At 39.4% G+C, this 26,581-nt stretch overlaps 2 protein-coding genes across 3 annotated transcripts in view; both read left to right on the top strand.

The window, feature by feature from the left end:
- Positions 1-1,457: 1,457 nt before the first annotated feature.
- On the top strand, positions 1,458-15,417 carry gpr156 (G protein-coupled receptor 156). Its single transcript, XM_052142942.1, has 9 exons — positions 1,458-1,591; positions 4,188-4,315; positions 6,038-6,173; positions 6,527-6,637; positions 6,738-6,863; positions 9,065-9,160; positions 9,343-9,579; positions 10,147-10,308; positions 13,012-15,417. Exons 1-9 carry the CDS (start codon positions 1,475-1,477, stop codon positions 14,317-14,319), a joined length of 2,421 nt encoding a protein of 806 aa, XP_051998902.1. The 5' UTR covers positions 1,458-1,474; the 3' UTR covers positions 14,320-15,417.
- A 2,961-nt stretch (positions 15,418-18,378) lies between these two features.
- Positions 18,379-26,581, top strand: part of gsk3ba (glycogen synthase kinase 3 beta, genome duplicate a) — a 100,157-nt gene continuing 91,954 nt past the window's right edge. For both annotated transcript variants that reach the window (XM_052141999.1, XM_052141998.1), the window contains exon 1: positions 18,379-19,245. In XM_052141999.1, the coding sequence (XP_051997959.1) occupies positions 19,158-19,245 (88 nt within the window). In that variant the 5' untranslated portion in view covers positions 18,379-19,157. The remainder of the gene's footprint in view (positions 19,246-26,581) is intronic.

Raw genomic sequence — 26,581 nt, 5'->3', positions numbered from 1 at the left:
CCAATCACATGGCAGTTGCTTCAATGCATTTAGGGGTGTGGTCCTGGTCAAGACAATCTCCTGAACTCCAAACTGAATGTCAGAATGGGAAAGAAAGGTGATTTAAGCAATTTTGAGCGTGGCATGTTTGTTGGTGCCAGACGAGCCGGTCTGAGTATTTCACAATCTGCTCAGTTACTGGGATTTTCACACACAACCATTTTTAGGGTTTACAAAGAATGGTGTGAAAAGGGAAAAACATCCAGTATGCGGCAGTCCTGTGGGCGAAAATGCCTTGTTGATGCTAGAGGTCAGAGGAGAATGGGCCGACTGATTCAAGCTGATAGAAGAGCAACTTTGCCTGAAATAACCACTCATTACAACCGAGGTATGCAGCAAAGCATTTGTGAAGCCACAACGCACACAACCTTGAGGCGGATGGGCTACAACAGCAGAAGACCCCACCGGTACCACTCATCTCCACTACAAATAGGAAAAAGAGGCTACAATTTGCAAGAGCTCACCAAAATTGGACAGTTGAAGACTGGAAAAATGTTGCCTGGTCTGATGAGTCTCGATTTCTGTTGAGACATTCAGATGGTAGAGTCAGAATTTGGCGTAAACAGAATGAGAACATGGATCCATCATGCCTTGTTACCACTGTGCAGGCTGGTGGTGGTGGTGTAATGGTGTGGGGATGTTTTCTTGGCACACTTTAGGCCCCTTAGTGCCAATTGGGCATCGTTTAAATGCCACGGCCTTCCTGAGCATTGTTTCTGACCATGTCCATCCCTTTATGGCCATCATGTACCCATCCTCTGATGGCTACTTCCAGCAGGATAATGCACCATGTCACAAAGCTCGAATCATTTCAAATTGGTTTCTTGAACATGACAATGAGTTCACTGTACTAAAATGGCCCCCACAGTCACCAGATCTCAAACCAATAGAGCATCTTTGGGATGTGGTGGAACGGGAGCTTCGTGCCCTGGATGTGCATCCCACAAATCTCCATCAACTGCAAGATGCTATCCTATCAATATGGGCCAACATTTCTAAAGAATGCTTTCAGCACCTTGTTGAATCAATGATACGTAGAATTAAGGCAGTTCTGAAGGCGAAAGGGGGTCAAACACAGTATAAGTATGGTGTTCCTAATAATCCTTTAGGTGAGTGTATATATATATATATATATATATATATATATATATATATATATATATATATATATATATATATGCAGCCAAAACATTATGACCACATGCATAATATGCTTGGCACTTGGTGGCTGTTTTTACTATCTGGGTCCAACTCATCCATTTAAATTATGTTATAATTTTTTTTGATTTAGTCAGAATTAATTTTTGTCAAAAAAAAAACAAGTCCAAACTTTTGATAATAAATGAAAGTGTATATGTTATATAAGTATTGCATAAAATTGTATCTTCTGTTTTTTAGGATGTGTGTGTAAGATAAGCTAAAGCTCAGGTCAGTTATGGAGGCAGGACTGAATTGCAGCTCACACTGCGAGTCTGGTGTCTGCTTCATCTATCCAGGGATGAACCACCAGCAGGGCTGGGATGTACTGCAGAGACTCTGTGCTCTCTCAGTGGTAAATGCACACACAGACATACATACTTATATTTGTATCCACAAAAATTTTTTTGGACACTTTGTGGTTGTCAAAAATGTATGGAACAGTTCCATAGTTGATGTGAAGAACTGCTACTATGCTCTGATCTGGAGTTTTACCACCAATACCGATCACTGATATTCTTGTCACCTGATCAACCGATACCGATCCCGATCATTTCATCTTTATCAGGATTTCATCATAACAATAAGTCATAATAACTGGCTACATGTAAGCTTTCTGCTCACTGTCACTATTAATTTAATTTTCCTCTTCCCTGTAATATCACTTTGCCGTTTTTGCTGACAAAAACAGATACAAAGTTTAATTTAAAAAAATATTTAAAATAAAGAAGTCTTTAAATCAAATATGGAGAATGACAAGCTACCGACTGAGAAGCTTCTGCCATGAACGCTAATAAGGACTGTTCAAACAGTTTTCCATTTGCCTTGTCGCATTGAGAAACGCAACACTAACTACGTTTCCATCCAAGGATTTTTGCCGAAAAAAGTTTTAGCGCATCAAAATAAAGCTGATGGAAATGCACATTATCGCTAAAATGTCACACATTTCGACATAATGTTTTTCCGTTTAACTCAAGTGCATAAACTCTATGTTGATACATTATATGTTGCGAAAATCTGGTTTGGAAACACTTTTTGTCGATAAAATTGGCATTAACGCAAAAATGTAGTGTCACATGACAGAGTTTGCCCCAAACTTTAGCCTGTGTTAATCATGACGACAGTATTGAAAGCCAATTTATTGTACGTGATTATTGCGGCATATGGAGCCGATCTGCAAAAGTGACACTTCCAGGAGTGCCAACACAAATCTTGTGCAAATTGAACAAATGAATGGCCACTGTTTGCGATTCATTTTATCACAGTATCCATCCGTTTATTTATTAAAGTTGCTTTTCCACACAATTAAAAAAAATGGCAGTCATGCAATTAGCCCACAAAACATAAAACATATAATTTCTGTGCACAAAGATGTTTTAAATGAAAAGTAAATACACAATACTAGGTGAGAAGCTTCAATGCTTTTTTTTTTCTTTTTTTCTTACAGCCCAATTCTATTAAATTATTGTTTAGTTTTACTTAGAGAAAAATTGGTGCCAAAATTCTCTGTATTAAATAAAAAATTACCAAACTAAAAAGCATTAAACTAAAAAAACAATCAAATATTTTTAGACCTACATATGCCTTTTCTTTATACAAAATTAAATGAGCTTTACCCTGTTCTGTAGATTAATAAAGTTGGCTGAATGAGCACTTTTTTCAAGACTGCTGAGAACCAGAACTGCTGTGTTCACTTTCAGAAAACAAGCTTTTTAAAATGTTTTAATACTTAAAATCTAACCATCTTTACATCAGATCACATTTACTGTTCTTCAGAAAATATAAGCTAAAATAAAGTTCAGTTGGTCATTAAAAGTTGCTGGAGAAATATGCGGGACATAATGCAGTTGTGATGGTGACGCTTTTGATTAGATGATTGTTCAAAATACTGAACATGAGGAATGCATCATATGTAAACCCTGATATTACACCGCATAATTTTTTTTTCAATAGCTGGGCACATCGCATATACACATCAATTGATGGTCCTTATACTGAGACAGAAAGTTCCCCCCACTACTTTTACCACCAACCTGCGATATGCACAACATCAGGACCAATATTACAGTCCTATCAGAAGGGCATCTGCTCCCTTTTGATTGCAATTCCTCCTCTTCTGATTGCTTTTATTTGTTAATTAAAATGACATTAATCTGACTAATTTCAATGAATTGTCTCAATAATCTCCCCATTTTACCCAAACTTCAGCGGAAATTAATTAGGGACATCTGGGAGGCGAATTAGCAATAAAAACACATTTCTGAATGGAAACGGCTTAAGAGCAGATTTCATTTGCGCAAAACCAAAACCTATCCGACAAAGTGTTTTTTAGGCATGACGTCATCACGCACACCATTTTTATAGATAAAAGGCAATTTGTATGGAAACGGGCAGAAGGCAGCAAATGTCAAACATTTTTTTTCACATTTTCATTTTGTCGATAACAAAATACCGCAAAAGTTGGATGGAATCTAGGCTATTAACAGTACAGTACACAAACTTTTCATATTCGCCGTACCTCTCCAACTACATCACTCTAAACTGCTGAATAAAATTTGTTGTCTTACAACACTGTTTCTGTATTACCCACACTCCATGATGCCATGGCAGTGCTGCTGAATTTTTAAAGGATATTTTGTGACATAAGCATTCGGTTTATGTGATCGGTCAAATTACATATCACCGATCGAGTCACAGGCCAATACCAATCAGTGGCCAATCGATCGGAGCATCCCTAACTGCTACATTTGTTAACTTGACTTCATACATCCACTACTACAAATGACCTTAGGACCAGTTGATACGTAACAGCACAATTACTGCACAGATGCCACTTGGTTTGATATTTTGTTATGTATTAAAGTGAAAGTGTACCTTAAGTGTCCAAATACTTTTTGGGGCCACTGTATACATCAATATCATGTTTATAGTTAGTAAATGTTGTTTTATAGAGGGATGTGGATGCACAGAGTGGAACCCTGTCTCCTGCTCTTCGCACTGTAGTCTGGACACTGCTCTCTTGTGGGATACTTCTGGCCCTCTTCTTCCTCATTTTCACTCTCAGATTCAAAAACAATAGGTACAGAAAACCTCTCTCACTTGTTTTGTGTCTCTTTTAGGGCAAACGGGTAGAAATGGTACAAGGTTTTACACTGTCCATCATGATGCGATATAGGTAAACGGTTTACATTAAGAAAGACTTTGAACTTTACACAAGAAGACAATCGTAACATTAAGTCAGTGGAGAAGAGCATACATCTGTGTAAGAAATAATAATTGCTTTAATACTTTGTAACATTGCTGAATAGTTTTCACCTTTATATGGCTCTCATGATTGAGCCCCTTTTTCTCCCCAATTTGGAATGCCCAATGCGCTCTAATTCCTCATGGTGGCGTGTGACTAGCCTCAGTCCGGGTGATGGAGGATTAATCTCAGTTGCCTCTGCGTCTGAGACCGTCAATCCGTGCAACTTGTCACGTGGCTTGTTGAGCATGTTACCGTGGAGACATAGCATGTGTGGAGGCTTCACGCTATTCTCTGTGGCATCCACGCACAACTCACCATGTGCCCCACCGAGAGCGAGAACCACATTATAGGGATTTCGAGAAGGTTACCTGTGTGACTCTACCCACCCTAGCAACCTGGCCAATTTAGTTGCTTATGAGGCCTGGCTGGAGTCACTCAGCATGCCCTGAATTTGAACTCGCAACTCTGGGGTTGGTAGTCAGCATCTTTACTTGCTGAGCAACCCAGGCCACCATGATTGATGTTTTTTATGTCAAATGTGAAACATACATTTTAACTGTGAAATATTATATACTAAAATATACTGATTAGCTTAAAAGTCAAGAACAGCCTTTAACTTTAAAGGAATAGTCCACAAAAAAAATTCTGACATAATTTATTCATCCTCATGTCGTTCCAAACCCATATGACTTTCTTTTTTACGTGGAACACAAAATAAGAAACTTAAATGAATATCCTAGTCAGCAGCAGAGGATAGTGCATCACTTTAAAGCTTAAAAATATCCAAAAAAATAATAAAAGTAGTATTTATGATTCGGTTTTTAATTCCAAATCTTCTAAATGTATATAATACGTTTTGGTGAGACATAACCCAGAATCAGTAATTTTTCTGTGAAAATCTTGAGGTATGTTGAGCGAAGCATGTTTTTTTTTAGCCCCTTTTCTGTTAAGTTGGAATGCCCAATTCCCACTATTTATTAGGTCCTTGTGGTGGCGTGGTTACTCACCTCAATCCGGGTGGCAAAGGACAAGTTTCTGTTGCCTTCACTTCTGAGACAATCAGTCCACGCATCTTATCACGTGGCTCACTGTGCATGACACCACAGAGACTCACAGCATGTGGAGGCTCATGCTACTCTCTGCTATTCACGCACAACTTACCATGCGCCCCATTGAGCGTGAGAACCCCTAATTGCAACCACAAGGAGGTTACCCCATGTGACTCAACCCTCCCTAGCAACCGGGCCAATTTTGTTGCTTAGGAGACCTGGCTGGAGTCACTCAGCATGCCCTGGATTGAAACTCACGACTCTATGGGGTGGTTGTCAGCGTCAAAACTCGCTGAGCTACCCAAGCCCCTTAGAGAAGCTTGTTGACAGTGGTGCTTATTTTCACGTCAGCCAAATATTAACATTTTCATAGCTCTCAAATATGTCCTGACCCCCGTGACTTATTTATTACTTTATAGGTGGCCTTTAATTATCATTGACATGACTCTATCAATTACTAACTGTAACCTCAAACATACATTTTGATTATGTACGTCTGACACAGGATAGTGAAGATGTCCAGTCCCAATCTGAATGTGCTGACTCTCTGTGGCAGTGTACTTACATACATCAGTGGCTTCTTATTTGCCATGGAGGAGAGATCACCTCTACAAGAAGTAGGATCAAGAGCAATCTTACAGGTACACTCACACTAGATTGCTAGAGGTGCTTGTTTTTGTAACAAATAATGTTTGTATTGCTGAAACATAGGGTTAGGGAATTGAACACACCCCTAAGCCAAAGTTTAAACTTTGGCACTTAACTTTGTTTGAGCTAAAGACATGAAGGATAACTTAAATCATGTGGCTTGTTTAGGAGAGCTGTGCTATTACTTTTATAAGCGTTTAAACATATAAATGATGAAATTGGCAAAAAATGCATTAGACTTACATTGAAGGAGAGACCCATAAAGGAACATCATACCACCTTGTGTTACCATCCAATGTACCAACCATTAGCTCTTTTTCTATACCTTTCTCCCCTTGCCTCTCAGGCGCGGATCTGGACACTGTGTATCGGCAGCTCTCTGGTGTTTGGTCCCATACTTGGGAAAACATGGCGGCTCTACAGAGTGTTTACTCAGCGTGTGCCTGACAAGAGAGTGGTGAGTTTTCTGGTTTATATGTTTGTGCTTGTTGTATTATTGTATTATTGGTTGATATCATTGTCTCTAACTAGTACTTTGTTGTTTCAATGTGTTTCAGATTATTAGAGACATTCAGTTGATGGGTTTGGTTGCTCTGCTGGTCCTAGTGGACATTGTTTTTCTAACAACATGGGGTCTGATGGATCCAATTAAGTGCTCTCGGTCTTTAAGTGCAATGGTGAAGGTATACTGAAGAATTCTGTTATCAAATAGACACTCATAACCATACAGAGCCCCTTAGATGACAGGGCGGTTTTAGGTTCCCACACAATAGTTTGTGTTCCCTTGCAATAAATTTACCATGGTTTTACTACAGTAACCATATTGTAACCTTGATTTTCGGAGTGTAACTAAAGTGATAATACAGGAAAACATTAACAATAATAATGAAAATAAGATTTTATTTGGTTATTATGGTTTTACTTTACATATACCATCGTTTAACTATGGTTTTACTAAAGTTTTGTGAGGGATCACAAAACTTTCTACGAGGGAACACAAAACTTATTGTGAGGGAACGCAAAACTTATTGTGAGAAAAAAACTTATTTTGAGGGAACACAAAACGTATTATTAGGGAACACAAAACTTATTGTGAGGGATCACAAAACTTTCTACGAGGGAATACAAAACTTAGTGTGAGGGAACACAAAACGTACTACGAGGGAACACAAAACTTATTGTGAGGGAACACAAAACGTATTATTAGGGAACACAAAACTTATTGTGAGGGATCACAAAACTTTCTACGAGGGAATACAAAACTTAGTGTGAGGGATCACAAAACTTACTATGAGGGAACACAAAACTTATTGTGAGGGAACACAAAACGTATTTTGAGGGAACACAAAACCTACTGCGAGGTCGAGGGAACACAAAACGTATTACGAGGGAACGCAAAACTTATTGTGAGGGAACACATAATTTATTATGAGGGAATACAAAACATATTATGAGGGAACACAAAACTTATTGCGAGGGAACACAAAACCTATTGCGATGGAACACAAAACTTTTTTAATACAGTATACTGTATCCATATAGTAACCATGGTTTTTCTATAGATTAATTCATGTGGTTTCTAAAACCATAACCACAAAATTATAATTTTTTATTACCATAGTTTTAATTTTCCTGTATTATTGCTATGGTTTCACTACATATATCATGGGTAAAGTATTGTTAGCCTACTATAGTATGGTTAATTTGTTGCAAGGGAAGCAAAAACATATTGAGAGGGAACGCAAACTATTGCGATGGAACACAAAACTTATTACGAGGGAACACAAAACGTAATATGAGGGAACACAAAACATATTGCGAGGGAACACAAAACCTATTGCGAGGGAACACAAAAGTTATTGCGAGTGCGAGGGAACACAAAACTTATTGTGAGGGAAAGCAAAACTATTTAAAAAAGAAAAACTGGCCCTCCCGCACAATCCTCTGCAGTTGACCTTTATCCCTCTCGAGAGGCTTGATTAGCCTAATACGGGACCGGTGTGTAGGATCATGACCCGGCCCCGCCCTCCGCACAACCACAGGAACACAAAACTTATTGTGAGGGAACACAAAACATATTGCGAGGGAACACAAAACATATTGCGAGGGAACACAAAAATTATTGTGAGGGAACACAAAACTTATTGCGAGGGAACACAAAACTTATTGTGAGGGAACACAAAACTTATTGCGAGGGAACACAAAACTTATTACGAGGGAACACAAAACTTATTGTGAGGGAACACAAAACTTATTGCGAGGGAACACAAAACTTATTGCGAGGGAACACAAAACTTATTGTGAAGGAAAGCAAAAACTGGCCCTGTCCTTTAAGATACAAGGTACAACCATGATATAAAAATAACTATCAATTATTGTGAAGTGCAGAGGACAGACTGCTGAGAAAATTATATATTATTTTAAATCATCCTCGAGTGATTAAAAAATCTACTTTTACTAAATTATGTTAATTCTACTCATAGAAGGAGACATTATGTCATTGATAACACATTTAGACGTCACATTAGTTAAAGTTTTACTCATATTTAAATGTACTTCTAAATGCCTTCCACAGTGATGTGGCAGATGTCATGAATGTTCTGAAACGTTGCTCAGCTATTTCAAACTTCTTTTTACCCCTGAATGAAGAACGAAGAACTTCTCCTGATGTCATTAATTTCTAATCTAACAAAGTTAAAACTCTACTTTTGTTAATAAAGTGAGTGTTGCACCTCCTTCTTCTCAAAGTATGACACTTACTGTTCAAGCAGTAATGAAGCCATACTTATATACTGAACATAGATAGATGTATAGAGTTATGACTAATGCAAACTCAAATCAGCTATGGTATTTTAAGTATTTTGTGTTGTTTTCTTTATGTCAGGTAATAGAGATGGATGCATCCTACTCTCTGTCCCAGCTAGAATCCTGTTCCTCTCGCTTCTCTGACCTTTGGGTAACACTTCTCTCTGTGCTTAAGGTAAACTGCAAAGAGAAGTTTGCAGAGTATAACCTTTATACATGCTTGTTTTCAGTCAATAGTCTTCTTTCTCATCATTCATTTAGAATTATCATTGTTTTTACACAAATATTGAAAACATTGATAGTTTTATTCACAGTAGTAAATCTCTCTTGCTTAAAACTATCTAAACCCCTCTGCAGGGCAGCCTCCTCCTTTATGGCACATACCTTGCTGGCCTGACAAGCAACGTCAGCTTGCCCCCAGTAAACCAGTCCATGACCATCATGGGTGCTGTCTGCCTGGTTACCATGTCAACTGCTGTGGCTGTGCCCGTGTCTCTTTACATGTATGCCTTGCCCAATGTGGCCTACAGTGTAGTGTCTGGAGCCATCTTCATCTGTACACTAGCCATAAACTGTCTGCTGTTTGTCCCTCAAGTGAGTCCTGGAAAATTTCATTATTTATGTCTTATGTCATTATAACGATGGAACTTGTGGCCATAGTTGGCTAACAATACTGTTGTGAAATGCACCCCAGATCACTAAGTATTACCCAATATGCCATTGTACCAATCACAAAATTAAAAATGTTTTGAAGTTGGAAAATCATACATTTATTGTGGTTGTTCATTGCTATAATTAGATGGTAGGCAGGACCTCTTTGTTGACAAATAATGAGTAAATCACCTGTTATGTATGACAACATCAACCCAAACCAAGGAATGCTGAAAACAATGTCTCTACATGAAATAACACATAAAAACGAGTTAAAAAAGTATTCCTTCACAATCAAAGAGCTCTGCACTTTTATGTGAGTATGGATGTATGTGGTTGAGGTTAAGACAAAGAGGCCTGCATAAAAAGGGGAAATATTTTGACAATGAGTCATGCACACCTGAAAATGTCTGTGAACTCTGCAAATGCTAGTTTAACTTTAACATGAAACACTTAGTAATGGTATTTTATAATATGCCGATGTTTTACCTACTTATTCTCTCTTTCAAGTTGACCCAGTGGAGACAGTTTAAAGAGGAGACAAACTCTCATCCCAGTCAGATGGCCAAATACTTCAGTAGTCCCAGCAAGACCACAAACTCCATGTACAGTGAGGATGAAATCTATTATCTACTTGGAGAAAATGACTCCATGAGAAGGCTCATCAATGAGGTACCAAAAGTTATTACAGTGATGATCTTTTCTAGGGTGCAGGGTGTATTTACCCAAATGTTATCAGTTCTTCCATATTTAAGTGAGGCTTTTATAGCTTTTCAGATCTTTTTTGGTCATATTTCATATTTTAACATTTAGATCTATTATTTGTTTGTTTCATCCCTTTTAGTACAGATTCATACCACAAAGTAGAGGGGTATTTTGTGCTATTATAATTCTAAAACTAAAAAAGGAAAGATTGTCGAGCCTTGGAATCTAAATTCTATATTCTAATGCATTTTTAAAACCTTTAAAGCTTCAAGGTTAAGTGGAATATTTAGTTAAGTTATTTAGTTGCTGGGGCATTGCTTGATGGTGTAGTACTACAGTGTTCTGGGTCATTGGTATAGGGAAGGGGTCGGGAACCTTTTTTCACTAAAGAGCTAATTTAAAAAAAATTTGTTGATACATTTTTTCGAAAGAATATTAATAATTTAATATTTTCAAAAACAACATTTTTCAATTAAATAAAAAAATAATTTTGCCCATAGACTACTCAAAAACAAACAAATATGCAACAATTAATTGGTAACATGTTGCAATATGGAATTGAGGTTGTGTGGGTCTCCATAAAATTACTTCATTTAACAATTGTTCATGAAAAGTTCACTTCCCTTTTGGGCTGGGCGATATGTAACAAATATTTTAAAGATAATTGCCTTAGAAAATGTCATGATATCCGATTATATAGTCAACTCCCCTGCCGAAGGTCAGTCAATATTTTTGCTTTATTGATTTTGCTTTAAAAATGAAAAACTTAAACAAAAGACATTTCTAAATTCAAATTGAAATTTAAACGGAAAAAAAACGTGATCAAAAATAAGCATCTCTAAAAATATTTATCATCTCCAGTGGCCCCATTTGCCATCACGCAAGCATCCGTCAATGACAACAGTTGAAAAATTACTAATAGCCTACAAATTAAGAATTATTATATGTTAAATGTATTATAAATGTAAAGATAATAACAACAATATTCATATTAAATAAGCCTAATAAAATCCCTTGTATTCCCAAAAACATGCTGCCAAATGTGTGTTCTTATCGAATGTGTTTGTATTATGTTTTGGTGATACAGTTAATGCTGCCTAAAGAAAAGAAAATAGAACTCAATTTTAGGTTCACGGTGTCTTATACTATTTTATGATTTAATCACTTTTGTCTTTGTTTAATACACACACACACACACACACACACACACAAACACATATATATACTAAACCTGCAGTGTTGCGTTCATAATGGATGTTAACCGCAAACAGCTCTGTAGAAATAAAGTTAATGAAACTCACAGCACCTCCTGAGATGATCGGAGCATTCTCATAGATGACTTTATCCTTGCAAACAGTGTTCCGATGAATGAAACAGAGAAAAAAAGAGTGAAACCTCTTTACATGTGCTTGTTCCACAAGACAGGCTCACGCTGCACGCCTCTGAACAAACAGCAATCAGACACAAGCATTGACGGCTTTTCTTTTGTCTGTTCTTATATTATTTAATATATTAAAATTTCTTCAATGTGACTTTCTTGTCATGTGCCACTCCGAGACGTCTTACAGGTCACCCGCCTGTTGCGGGTAGATGAGCAAAATTGCTTGTGCATGAAATACCTGCGTTTGGACAAGGAGCTTGCGAACTGGATTGAGCCTCATCGTGTTTGGAGGGTGGCGGGAGCTATTTCCCACCCTAGGCGCGCATATTACAAACATTTTAAAATCGTTTGTAGATAATGCTCTTAACTGCTAAGATCAATAATTATTGGGAAATGAGGCCCGGATCTCTATGCATGTGCGTGTCTTTGATCGCTTTCATTGCACTTGTGAACAGAAGAGCTTTTATATCAAATCAGATGCGCATCGGCGGATTTTCTTTCATCTGTTCTTCAAAATATAATCACACGTTTCGTCAAACGCATGTCTGTCTATAAATTCTTGTCATACAGTATATCACTTCTTACAGTTCGTCCTCCACAGTGGCTGGTACATCAGTAAAATTACCCGCCATTGCACTTGAAAAATCAGTATTTGACAGGTGTTCATTTCAAACCTTGTTCATCAGCAGTAGGCTATACGACAATCTCGGGAGAAAGGAAAACAAAACAGTGTCATTGACTTCAAGCTTTGCAATCGCACCCACACTTTCTTTCTACAGGAAAATTATTTATATTAATAAAATTATATTAATTAAACTTTTAAATGATCACGTGTTTGTGAATGGTGAGACACCCGGCGAGTAACTTTATTTTTAACAAAGAGCCACTTGTGGCTCGCGACCCATAGGTTCCCAATCCCTGGTATATGGCATTGCTACTAGGCAGACCGGATGGATGGACAGACAGACAGACAGACAGATAGAAAAGAAAGAGTAATAAATAGATAGATAGATAGATAGATAGATAGATAGATAGATAGATAGATAGATAGATAGATAGATAGATAGAAAAGAAAAGAAAAGAAAAGAAAGAGTGATCGATAGAAAAAAGATAGATAGACAGACAGACAGACTGACAGACAGACAGAAGGACAGATGGATGGATAGACGGACAGATGGATGGACAGCTGAATCTGTACACCTACATAGTGAACTGAGCTATTCAAGATAATGACATACAATACATGATTATGGTGATCTTTATTTTCCTGTGTATCCTCCAAATTGCAGAAGAATGCCATTATTGACAGCCTGCAGGAACAAGTGAACAATGCCAAGGACAAACTGCTCAAACTGATGACCGTCAACCACCACTTGGATGAAGGTGAAATGGACTCCTCCAACACAAACCTCAACTCCACCTCAACCCAAACCACAGTGGTATTTCCAGATTCTCCTCCAACCCCACTCCTAACAAAATACTCAGAAGTTGCTTCCAATGTAGCTCACTACATACCTCCTCCAACACTTCCTTCTCACATTACCTCACAACAAACATCCCCTGAAAGCCCAAAAGCTACAGAGGTGTCTCCATCTACCCCACAACTAAGGCCTCCACCGCTTCCAGATGAGGCCTCTCAGGTTAACTGTCGGAGGTCTGATTATGTGAGTTTGAAGTGTAGCACAGAAAAGGTACTTCCTATCCTGAACAGCATCAGAAACTCTACAAGTATCTCAGACAGTCTTGAAGGAGTAACCGTGATTTTGGAGAAACCTATGGGTCAGTGCAAATTTGTGCAGGGTTCCTCTCCTCTGAATCGTTGGTCTAGTTCAGCTCAGGTTGATACATCGACCACATTAGAAAATACTGCTGTGTCAACAGCAGGACGACAGGGCTTTATAAGGAATGACCAACTGGTGGAGATTCTGCAGGACCTGAGCGTGGATGCTGTGAGCAGCTCTCTCAGATCACCCGACCAGTTGCGGAGAACTTCTATCAATCCAGATCATGAACATCTTAACTCTGCTCTTTCTTCGCTCTCTCCTCGATCACCCCTACAATTCTACTTCCCCACCATTTCACCCTGTCTCATGCGGAAACGCAGACCTCCGTTTTACTCCACTAGAGAGGGACCTCCTCCTTACTATTTTCCAGGCTCCGGACCTCCAGGACATAGAAGAGCATCAGCTTTTCCAGATTCTGATCACCCCAAAAGTCCTACCAACCCTCCAAGTCAGGACTTAGGTCCAGGACTTCAACCAAGAAGAAGCCGCTCCAGACAGGACAGTTGGGAGTTGTCTTCTCGCAAATGTTCTATTACTCCTTTTACGGAACAGGTTCCTCAGCTTGCCTCAGCTGGGCTGATGGAGGGGGTTAATACATTGAATGAGCCATATGACTACTCAGACTCAGACTCCAGCAGCTCAGAGGGCTACTGTTACTACCACCGTCCTTACTGCGGGGCCTGTCGACATCACCCATATGACTCCACAGACAGCCTCACATCAGAGAGCTCTGACAGTGAGGATGGAGGGTTCTGCCACTCAGCACAACCTGTAGTGAACTTTAAAGTGGATCTTAAACCAACCTTTGTTTGAACAGATGAAGTGAATTTCTGAATTAAAAATCATTTTGATATTATTTGTGGTGCTTAAAGTATAAAATGTCTAGGAAGTATAACTGTCCGTAGATTGCAATTCATGAGTTTGCGTGTTCATATAATCTTGAGGTTAAAATGGTTAAACTGGTTTGGCTTGATGTCCCCAATGGAGGACCCCGAGTGAGAGACACAACTCGCACGCCAAGCTTCCCCCTGAACTATGTGAAGATACTACTGAAAATAGTGCACAACAAAGACAGTGTAAAATGAAGGTGAAGATGGGGTGGAAGAGGGATGCTGGAAGAATTGATGCTGGGGAGAGGTATGCGAGCCTTATGTTCTCTAGCGATGATTGAGAAATTAGATGAACCTGCTCCTCTTGAAATTATGTTTAGAACTCCAATAAAGAAAATAATAATAATAAAACAATCTAAATGAAAAAAAAACAACAACAACAACAACAACCTTATTATGTAGTTTGGCATAATATTTATTGTTTTAATTAATAAGTGAAGCAGTTTTGTTTGAATTATTTAATTGTTTTATTGTTTACTTTTCACTGTTTTGGATATCCTCATACGTCATTGACCATTTTCTCTAAATAACTACAACAATGCAAAATGTGATTATGAGTGACAAACTAATAGAATATTCTTGATTAATGTTGCCACTTTGAACAAGCTAGAACTGAGCTGCAACTACTTTTACTGTTCTAATTCACTTTTAACCATCAAATTGTACATAAGGTTTGACTATCATTGTGTATGAGGTGCTTGTGGTGTTGGGTTGCAACACCTCTACATCCGCTCTCTTAACACTGTATAATTGGCAGTTTGGCTGGCAAATTTTACGATTACCCATAATGTACTGGGTCATAAAATAATGATATTGTGGTATTGCTGACTTATTCTCTGATGTTCAAAGGTAAATAAAAATAAGCAAGATCATCTTTCCTTTATGTTTTGTTTAAAAAAGATATATGTTTACTCTTCATTCTTTTTTTCAGATTAACACTTTTTATTGATTCACACACTTGAAACAGAAAAGCAAGACAAAACATAAATTCATAGAATCAAATAGAACTCCCATTATTCCCTTTCCCCCCTCACAATTCCACATTGACTGAAATATATATATATATATATATATATATATATATATATATATATATATATAACTAACATTTAACACTCCCTGAGAGCCTGCCAAAATGGCCAAATAGCAGCCCCATTTTTTATTGAACAAATCTAAGTTGCCCAGCCTTCTACATGACTTCTCCTTGAATGCCACTACCCTGCCCATCTCTGTGCACCACTCTTGAAATGAGGGAGAAATTTGAGTGCCCAATACGTCACACATAAAACTCTGAACCGTCAACCAAAATTCTTGGATCTTAACACACCACGAAAAAACATAGGTTATGTCTCCATCTTCTGATTGGCATCGCCAGCAGGTGGGTGTGTCTATAAGACCAAGCATATACAATCTATTGGGAGTCCAATAGAATCTATGTAAAATCTTGAATTGCATAAGGCGCACCCTTGCATCTCTAGATGTAGACTTAACGTTTTTTAGAATACTAGCTTCTCTCATGAGATGTTGAAGCTCCGTCCCCCAGACTCTAAATTAGTAGGGAGTAATACACTGATGCCTCATGACCTTTTCCAAAAGCAGTAATCACCACTCCCAGAGTATCTGCCACTCTAGGGGGGGTGTATGCTACTCCCAAAAATAGTACAAAGCAGGTGGCACACATTCTTCAAGAAAGCTATTTATAATGTTTTCATAAAGTTTCTGGAATGTCCATTTACTTTTTATGCATTTCAATAATTCAATAGTAAATTTAATATTGTTACACTGATGACTTACAGTACTATAATTATTGATTTATTATTCATATTTACATGTATTTACAATAATCAGAAACACTGTGCGCCCTAAATGAGGGCTAAGTTAAGATGGAACAAAATGCAAATATTGTCCAAAAAGAAATAATCAACACACAAAAACAGTCAGCTTTGAAGTTAGCTTTTACTGCACTTTGTGTTGAGTGGAATTGTAAATACATTTCAAATTGCTCTGAAAGTCCTGTGATTAAATTATTTAAAATGTCCAATTGTTAAAACTTAATATTATAACATTATAAATATAAAGTACTTAAAATAATGTACTTAAATAAGCACTTTTATTTATAACAATAACACATTCCATAATTATTAGACCTGTTGAGATTACTGATTTTAATGTATTGAGTTTTTTTTGTTGTTGTTGTTGTTGTTGTATATTTTATATTTATTTTAGAAAGCCTTCTTTTTTATGTGTTCCAAGCTATTTTATGAGATATAAGTATGTTTAAACAAGACTATTATTATATATTTGTTTATCCCTTAATTTCCTTTATGTATCTAATTTAAACTATAAGGAGGATGACTAAAAAAACTTAATTTCTAAACCTTAATCTTATTATCTTGTCTCTGTTCAAACAGTGTTTTTAGACATGAAATGTTTGTGCATATATTTTGCATTTGTGTAAATATTTTGTTTAAGTTAAGTTTGTGTATGCATGCATGTTTATGTTTCTGTGTCCCTCTTGTAAACATACCGTGCTTTCTCAGTTCTTGAGAGCAACCACTCTTATTAAGCAATGAGGACCTACAAATACATTAAGAGAATGATGGTCAATCAGATGGCATACTAAAAGGGAAAGATGAATGCAGACTTTTAAAGTAATGACATTTCTGTGCTTATATGTATTTAATGCATGTATAAGCGTAAACACATTTGTGTGTGTGTCTGCGTAAAGACACATACATTTACCCAAGGAGGTATTTGCATTAAGGTAAAAAGAAAACAGCAACATTACTTAGACCTCACTTGTTCTATTGTAGATGAAGGGCTCATTGTAAAACATCACAATTTGTAAAATGTGCTCAAAGCAACAAGACACACATTTAAAAACACAGAGTGGTTGCAACAAAATATTATGTATAGATATCGTGAAACATTCTAGATAACTCACAGGATGTAGAGTGCATTGGTTACATGTAACATGCACTGATGTCAACCACAATAATGTAGATTGCCAGGGGACCAGTGGTTCCAGTCTACAAAATGTTAACAAGTAATTAGCATGTCATGTAAGCCCATTTTAGGACTGTGCAAACATTTTCTGCTGAAACATGTCCACATTATGTTCATCCCTGCATCTAAATATGCATAATTTTCTGCCAACAGAGTCGAAAACTTGAGGGGAAATAAAATGTCATAGAACTGTGAGCTGGGCAGCTATTTTCAAATGTTGTCCCAAGGACATTTTCCCTCATGGTTAAATAGTACTTGTTTAACAACACCTAAGTAAATTGTTTTTGTGTTCTTTCTTGTTTTGATTATTGGTTGTATTATTGGATTATTAATAATTCTGCTGTTTTAGCACTGTGATGCTCCTACATTGCCTAGCTTATGGACACTGTAAAATGCACATCATGCAGATTTAGTCATTACATTTTGTCTTGTATATGGCCAATCTAGCAACAGTCTAGCTGAACTATACTGGACAAAAAAAAAAGGGAGAAAGAAAACAAAATATAACATGTACAACAATATTACACTTTAATGATGAGGTAATTCCATGATTATAACAAAACAATTATATTCCAACAAATTGTATAAACCAACAAACGTTTGCTCCTCTGAAGCTGCTTCGGGATTGGATTGTTTTCTTTCCTCGGTTAAGCTAATTGGATGGTTAAACAATCAATCTTTCTACGTCCCGCCCATTTTCGACTTTCGACTTTCATCCGTTGCAGCAGCACACTGACAGATTGGCAAATTACACCATGTGTTCTGTGGCCACGTACATTCTATTGGCTAGGAGGCTCTCTGTTGCCCCGCCCATCTACAAGGAAAGGCGTTGGATTGGCTGGCTCAGAGGTCCCCAGGACTTCCTGCGCGTGCACATTTTCCGATTCCTGATGCCTCAATTTGGCGTAACCCCATCCGTGGTCTCATTCAACCTCATTGCCAATATTGCGTACTTGACGCAGTTTACGTTCACCGGTCGGAGTGACAAAGAGAACGAGCACAGACCGACGGAGAAGGCATAAAAAAGGACATTTCTGAATTGCCTTTGGGATTCTAATCACCTTTACCGTTCGGAACCGCACCTTTGGCTAGTTTCGCGAAGCTAACTGTGTGTATATTGGATTTCTTATTCCGTGATCCGTGTGCATGGATTTAGGTGCATCGGAGGATATCAGTCTTGAAATTCGGAAAATTCTCATTCGTCTCGTTGGTTCGAGCAAGGAAGCCGCCATGGCTGGTGCTGTTGGATCGTTGAGTCTCCACTTCAGTATATGAAAAATACTGTATGGTTTTGATTAAAAGCAACCCTGGTTTCTCAGCGGTTTGATGGTATATTAGACACCGACTGTGTTTATTTGGTAAATCTCGGTTTCGGTGAGAGAGAGAGAGAGAGAGAGAGAGAGAGAGAGAGAGAGAGAGAAACGAGGATCGGGGTTTTGTTCATTGGAAATTGGGAAAAGGCCAATTTCATGACCACTTTGATTGACCAAATGTATGCAAGGTTTACTCACTGAAATTAATACGAATAGTCGTAGAAAAACGACCGAGAGGAAAATGATCTGAAAGAGAGACTGTCGGTGGAGAGTAGAAGGTTGAAGAAAACGACCGAGAGAGAATCCGGACAGTTGCTTTCCCACATTTTTCTCATTATTTCAGTCGGAGATAAGCTGGTTTCCGGTGGGTCGAAACGGATTCGTTCACAAGGCAAATAAACGCATTTTACTTTGAGAGACGCGTGGGAAATCGGATTGGAAAATGTCCGGTCGGCCTAGAACCACCTCGTTTGCAGAAAGCTGCAAGCCAGTGCCGCAGCCGTCGGCTTTTGGCAGCATGAAAGTCAGCAGTAAGTATGATTTTGGGATACGGGAGGGTATTCATGCCTTTGGTTTTCTGAGCGATTTACTTGGTCGTGCTTTCAAGTGTCATCTTTGCTTGAAATATTATGTGCCCCATTTTAAGTCGGTCAGCGTGCTTCTTGACCCCACTGCTGAACTTACTGTGCCCTTGCAATGACTGGCACTGATTCAGACAAGATTGGTGGCGAGTGATCCTTTTTTTTAAATTATTATTTTGCATTGTATTATCAGGTAGGTCTTGAAAGTACAGTTGACAGAATCACTGCCAAATCAGTATGGAGATGCATTTTGCATGACATGTGATATATTCTTAACTTTGTATCAAAATCATATGGGTCTCTGTAAATCGTAATAATATGGGTTTAAAGAATACTTTAAAATACTTTAGTCTTGGCAGATATTGAAGCGTGCGGTTACTGGCATAAATTATGATATAAGATTACTCTCTTTTTATATTAAAACTCAGTTTTAAGCACTGACAAAGCAAGCACATGCAATGTGAAATATTGTAATACAGCAGTATGTATAGACAGTGTTTGGTTAATAAAATGGGATATCGTCCCTCTCGCGAATGGGCACAACCAATTCTCAGTCCCCTAATAATTTCTTGCATAACGTTTATTTGTGTTAAACTTTTACAATATTTACTAAGAATTTACAACAGAAATGACTCATTATCCAAAAAACAACAACATTGGATGTACACGTCAAGAATGCTTGTGTGAGGAGGTCAGGAGATACCTGCATTTATACAACTTGCTTCTGAAGGAATGGGTTTTTATGGGTCAAAACTCCTAAAGGGAAATAGTTAATTCTCTCATTGCAGTCGTTGCACACATGCGCCAACTGCTTACGTATACGTGCACAGTTAAATTAAGTACAGTATACCAACCCAATTTCATGAGACGTTGGCGAAATACTATGAAAGCGAGTATTCATATTAATTAGTATGAATTGTAGATGTGCAAATACCTGGATGTGTTATGCGTTAGTAAGCGAAAGTTCTGTGTGTCAGAAGTTGTGTACATGCTTATTAATTATATGCCATATCTAAACGTAACCATAGAGGAGAGTCTGTAAAGATGATATTTGTGGGGCCTTGGTAGCTCAGCGTGTATTGACGCTGACTACCACCCCTGGAGTTGTGAGTTTGAATACAGGATGTGCTGAGTGTCTCAAGTCAGGTCTCCTTAGCAACCAAATCAGCCTGGTTGCTAGGGAGGGTAGAGTTACATGGGGTAAACTCCTTGTGATCGCTATGGTGGGGCATGTGTTGAGTTGTGTGTGGATGCAGTGGAGAATAGCATGGGCCTGGGCCTCCTCACACACTATGTTTCCATGGTAACATGCTCAACAAGCCACATGATGAGATGCCGGTCTCTGATGCAGAGGCAACTGAGATTCATCCTCCGCCACCTGGATTGAGGCGAGTAATTATGCCACTATGAGGACTTCGAGCACATTAGGAATTGGACTGAATAAAATCCGATTATATACGATAAAGCCAGCTTGTATGAATCTATGTGATTTTCCATGAGAGAGTGTTGAGTATACTTTGTAAAAACCGAATTGTACTTTGGGCAAGCAAGCACAGTTATCGGATGCTTTTATACTGATGCCAATAATTTCAAATGGCAATATATCTGCACATTTATTTGCCTAAAAAGTATTAATATTTGACATTAATGAATTTTTTGTGGTTGTTTACCTCTTGAAATTCACATTTGACCCAAAAATATTAGTCACAAGCAGGAATCATCAGTAACGAAGTAAATGCCAATTTAAGTTTGTCTCTGTAGATGCTTGAACCTTAATATCATGGATGTTATTATTGATATGATTCTTCAGCGGTGCAATCTGTTTTCAGACAGATGCCTCTTTTGTCTTTTTTCTGTCATTGGACACATTGCATCTCTTTTACTTTCACATTTATTTTTTTAGAAAGTAGGGACAGAGAAGTTCTTTCTTGTTCATTCACAGTGTTACATTACTATGTTATCTGTATTGTAGTATTTTTCACATAAGGCATGAGATCGAAGAACATATTATTTTGCTGAACAAGTAAAAGCCCATACATTAAAATGAGTTGGAATCCCTGCTCATGCCTTCTCTTTCTGCCTTTATCATTTTTATTTTTCCATCTGGTTCTGTGCCATACATTCAATTCTCTATTGTTAAGCCATGTAATGATCAGATTTGTTTATTCCAATAATCAGAGTAGATTTTCTGCTGTCTTAACACACTCTCTTTCTTTTTTACTCTTTCTCTCTCTCTCTTTCTCTCTCACTGTCGATTGGCTAAGGCAGGTGTCACCTTTCACCCCACTGCATTATCATCTGCCTCTGTCACCTTCTGTGGATGTGTGGAAGCTTTTCTGCACCCTCAGCACAACTCCTTGTATCTTGGCATGTACATTCATTGCTTCCTTTGAAATCACAAGTAGCATAACACTCGTAATGGGCTGTCCATGGCTAGTATGGAAGTGGATTTTCTCTGTATTTTCTCTGGATATTGGTTCACCAAATATTAGTAACTCAAAACAATTTTAAGACTTGACCAATATATGGACTTGATAAATGGAGAGGAATTGTAACATTTCAGTAACACTGTAAAGAATAGTTCACCCAACAATGGGAATTTTGTCATATCTTGTGAAACTCAAAAGGAAATATTAGGCAGTATAGAGCCTCAATTTTCCATACAAGGAAAGTAGATGGGGATTTATACTTTCAAGAAAATAATGCAGGGTCAAAACGACCTCAAGACCAGGAAAGGACGACAACATTTTGTTGTTTGAAACTTAAGTTGAGTAAAAAACGAAAATGAAATAATAAACTAGAAGTTTTGAAAATTGGCTAATCAAGTCAAGTGGTTTTTATTGTCGTTTCAACCATATACAGTTAGTACAGTACACAGCAAAACGAGACAACCTTCCTCCAGGACCATGGTGCTACATAAAAACAACAAAGGACCAACACAGGACTACATGAGACAACACAACGAAATAAAATACCTATATTAAAAAACCCCCTACATATACCTATATAAAGTGCACGTGCAAACATGTGCAAAAAGTACGGGACAGTACAACAAATTTCTGACAATGAACAGGACAATAGACAGTGCAGCGCCGACCAGTACTCAGTAGTGCAAAAAGATGACAGTTTCTAAAAATGTAAACATAACATACTATGAGATAATGTTCTATGCACATAGCAGTTATTGAGGTAGCAGACAGTTATAAAGTGACAGTAATTAAAGTGCAACTCAGGACACGTGTGTGTCAAACCAGTCTCTGAGTATTGAGGAGTCTGATTTGTTGTACTGTCCTGTACTTTTTGCACATGTTTGCACGTGCACTTTATATAGGTATATAGGTAGTTTATATAGGTATTTTATTTCGTTGTGTAGTCTCATGTGGTCCTATGTTGGTCCTTTGTTGTTTTTATGTAGCACCATGGTCCTGGAGGAACGTTGTCTCGTTTTGCTGTGTACTGTACTAACTGTATATGGTTGAAACGACAATAAAAACCACTTGACTTGACTTGATGGCTTGGGGGAAGAAGCTGTTACACAGTCTGGCCGTGAGGGCCTGAATGCTTCGGTACCTCTTGCCAGACAGGAGGAGGGTAAAGAGTTTGTGTGAGGGGTGTGTGGGGTCGTCCACAATGCTGGTTGCTTTGCGGATACAGTGTTTTTTGTAAATGTCTTTGATGGAGGGAAGAGAGACCCCAATGATCTTCTCAGCTGTCCTCACTATCCTCTGCAGGGCTTTGCGGTCTGAAACGGTGCAAGTCCCAAACCAGGCAGTGATGCAGCTGCTCAGGATGCTCTCAATAGTCCCTCTATAGAATGTAGTGAGGATGGGGGTTGGGAGATGTGCTTTCCTCAGCCTTCGAAGAAAGTAGAGACACTGCTGGGCTTTCTTGGTGATAGAGCTGGTGTTGAGGGACCAGGTGAGGTTCTCCGCCAAGTGAACACCAAGGAATTTGGTGCTTTTGACGACCTCCACAGAGGAGCCGTCGATGTTCAGCGGAGTGTGTTCACCTTGTGCTCTCCTAAAGTCAACAACCATCTCTTTTGTTTTGTCGACATTCAGGGACAGGTTGTTGGCTCTACACCAGTTCGTCAGCCGCTGCACCTCCTCTCTGTATGCTGACTCGTCGTTCTTGCTGATGAGACCCACCACGGTCGCGTGTCATCGGCGAACTTGATGATGTGATTCGAGCTGTGCATTGCTGCACAGTCGTGAGTCAGCAGAGTGAACAGCAGTGGACTGAGCACACAGCCCTGGGGGCCCCAGTGCTCAGTGTGGTGGTGGTGGAGATGCTGTTCCCGATCCAGACTGACTGAGGTCTCCCAGTCAGGAAGTCCAGGATCCAGTTGCAGAGGGAGGTGTCCAGGCCCAGCAGGTTCAGCTTTCCAATCAGGTGCTGGGGAATGATTGTGTTGAATGCTGAGCTGAAATCTATGAACAGCATTCGAACGTATGAGTCCTTATTGTCTAGGTGGTTGAGGGCCAGATGGAGGGTTGTGGTGATGGCATCGTCCGTTGAACGGTTTGAACGATACGCAAACTGCAGTGGGTCTAGTGATTGGGGCAGCTGGGTCTTAATCTGCCTCATGACGAGCCTCTCGAAGCACTTCATGATGATGGGTGTAAGTGCGACGGGACGGTAGTCGTTGAGGCAGGACACTGAAGACTTCTTTGGCATGGGGATGATGGTGGTGGTCTTGAAGCACGTTGCAACGACAGCGCTGCTCAGAGAGATGTTGAAGATGTCGGTAAGAACATCTGCTAGCTGGTCTGCACATCCTCTGAGCACTCTGCCAGGAATGTTATCTGGTCCAGCAGCCTTCCGTGGGTTGACTCTACGTAGAGTTTTCCTCACATCTGCCGTGGTAAGACAGAGCACCTGGTCGTTGGGAGGAGGGGTGGACTTCCTCGCCATCACGCCGTTCTGCACTTCAAACCGAGCGTAGAAGTCGCTCAGCGCATCTGGAAGGGAGGCATCTTTGTCACAGGCAACTGATGTTGTCCTGTAGTTGGTGATGGCCTGGATGCCCTGCCACATGCGCCGCGTGTCACAGCTGTCCTGGAAGTGACTGTGGATTCTCTGGGCGTGCGCGCTTTGCCTCTCTGATTGCCCGTGACAGTTTGGCCCTAGCTGTTCTTAGGGCTGCCTTATCGCCTGCTCTGAAGGCGGAGTCTCGGACCTCAGCAGCGTGCACACCTCCGCAGTCATCCACGGCTTCTGGTTGGAGCGTGTGGTGATGGTCTTGAGAAAGTGACATCATCAATGCACTTGCTGATGTAGCTGGTCACTGATGCTGTGTATTCCTCCAAGTTGGTAGAATCGCCATATGTTGCAGCCTCCTGAACATGTGCCAGTCAGTACACTCAAAACAGTCCTGAAGAGCAGAGATGGCTCCTGCTGGCCAGGTTTTCACCTGCTTCTGAAGCGGTTTTGTGCATCTGATCGAGCGGTCTGTATGCTGGAATTAACATAACAGAGATGTGGTCTCTGTTAGCCGAGGTGGGGGCGGGCTCCACCGTGCACGCCTGGGATGTTTGTGTAAACAAGATCAAGCTGTTCAGCCCTCTCGTTGCAAAGTCCACATACTGATGGAATTTATGGAGCACTGTCTTGAGATTTGCATGGTTGAAATCTCCGGCGACAATAAACAGTCCGTCGGGGTGAGCGTTCTGCAGTTCAGCTCATAGCCCCATACAGTTCACAGAGCTTCCTTAGCGTTAGCTTGGGGAATGTAAACTCGGTTATGCAAACAGTGGTGAATTCCTGTGGTAGATAAAAGGTCTGCATCTAACAGTCAAAAGCTCCAACAGCGATGAACAGTAACTAGAGACTAGCATAGAGTTCTTGCACCATTCGTGTTGATGTAAACACACAAGCCACCACCGCGAGTCTTACCGCGAGAGAGCTGTATTTCTGTCGGCACGAAACGTGGCGAGCCTGTCTAGCTGAATGGCGGCATCCGAACTCTGTCGCTGAGCCACGCCTCCGTGAAAACAAAGACGCAGCAGTCTCTAAACTCACGCCGCGTAGCCTGCTGGAGTCGGATATAGTCCAGTTTATTGTCCAGGGAGCAAACATTTGAGAGCAGGATAGACGGAGAGCCGGCCGGCTAGGGTTTGTTTTTAGCCTAGCATGGACCCCGCCCTCTTTCCGCGCTTCGCTCTCGCACACCCCTTACGACGTCCTCTCCCCGGCCACCGGTATCAGGCGATGCCGAGGGCTGGAGGCCTGGTCTCCGCAGCAAGCCGAGTACGCGTAGCGCCTCCTGCAGGTCATCATGCAGCTTTGTTTTTGCATGAGTCTTATATTTCAGTAGTGTCTGGCGATGGTAGACACGAACACCGGTTGCTCCGATGTCCATGTGTTGCAAAAGTCGGGCTTTTTTTTTTTTGTGATTATTTTTTTATTTTATTTTTGAGATAATGACAAACGCCGGGTGACAGCATGAAAACCAAAATGAAAACCAAAAACAAAAACCAAAACAAACAAACACCCAAGAAACACAAGGATGGTTAACTTAAAAAAAAAAAAAACACATACAGATAAATCCAGGCAGTCAACTACAGCACAGAATAATACATCATCGATTAAAACAGTTCTTTTAGAGCTTGAGCTATGCTACACCAATAAGTGACCGCTTGTATTTTAGCCCCATTAATCCTTGCAGTGCTGCGTTCTAAACAAACGATATAATGAAAGGACAGCAGCCAGAATCTTCTCAGGTCCAGGTCAGGAGTGAACCATTGCTGTATAATTGTTTTTTAGCAGCAGTGAAACCAGACAATAACAATCTTCTCTGAACTAGCGTAAAGTTGTATGAAGAATCATCATTCAACAACATAAGGCAAGGGTCAGGGTCGAACTGCAACTTTGTGATATGTTTTAGTACTTCAACTACATGTTTCCAAAACTTTGATATAACTGAACAATCCCAAAACATATGCAAAAAGGTACCTTTAGAGTTGTTGTTGCATAGACTGCAATTAGGGTTTAAGGAGAGTTTCATCAAATATCGTTTGTATGGGGTACAATACATTTTGTGTACAATTTTAAAATGAATAAGAATTTATGAGGGGTTTTTGGAGGTAAGACAAAGATTTGACCAGACTGTATCCCAGTCAGGACTATATCCCAACCATGAAAGTTCTCTCTCCCACACAGCTAATACCTTCAGGGTTTTATATGAACATTCAAGTAGTCGCTATAAATCAAGGACACTGAACCCTGAATTTCCCCAGTATTTTTTAACCACTTTAACAATGGGTGATCATCTAGGCTGGAATTC

Source organism: Xyrauchen texanus, chromosome 14 (assembly GCF_025860055.1).
Source record: "Xyrauchen texanus isolate HMW12.3.18 chromosome 14, RBS_HiC_50CHRs, whole genome shotgun sequence".
NCBI classification, from domain to species: domain Eukaryota; kingdom Metazoa; phylum Chordata; class Actinopteri; order Cypriniformes; family Catostomidae; genus Xyrauchen; species Xyrauchen texanus.
The sequence above is the reverse complement of the archived record's forward strand: the minus strand, read 5'-3'. Positions and strand labels throughout refer to the sequence as shown.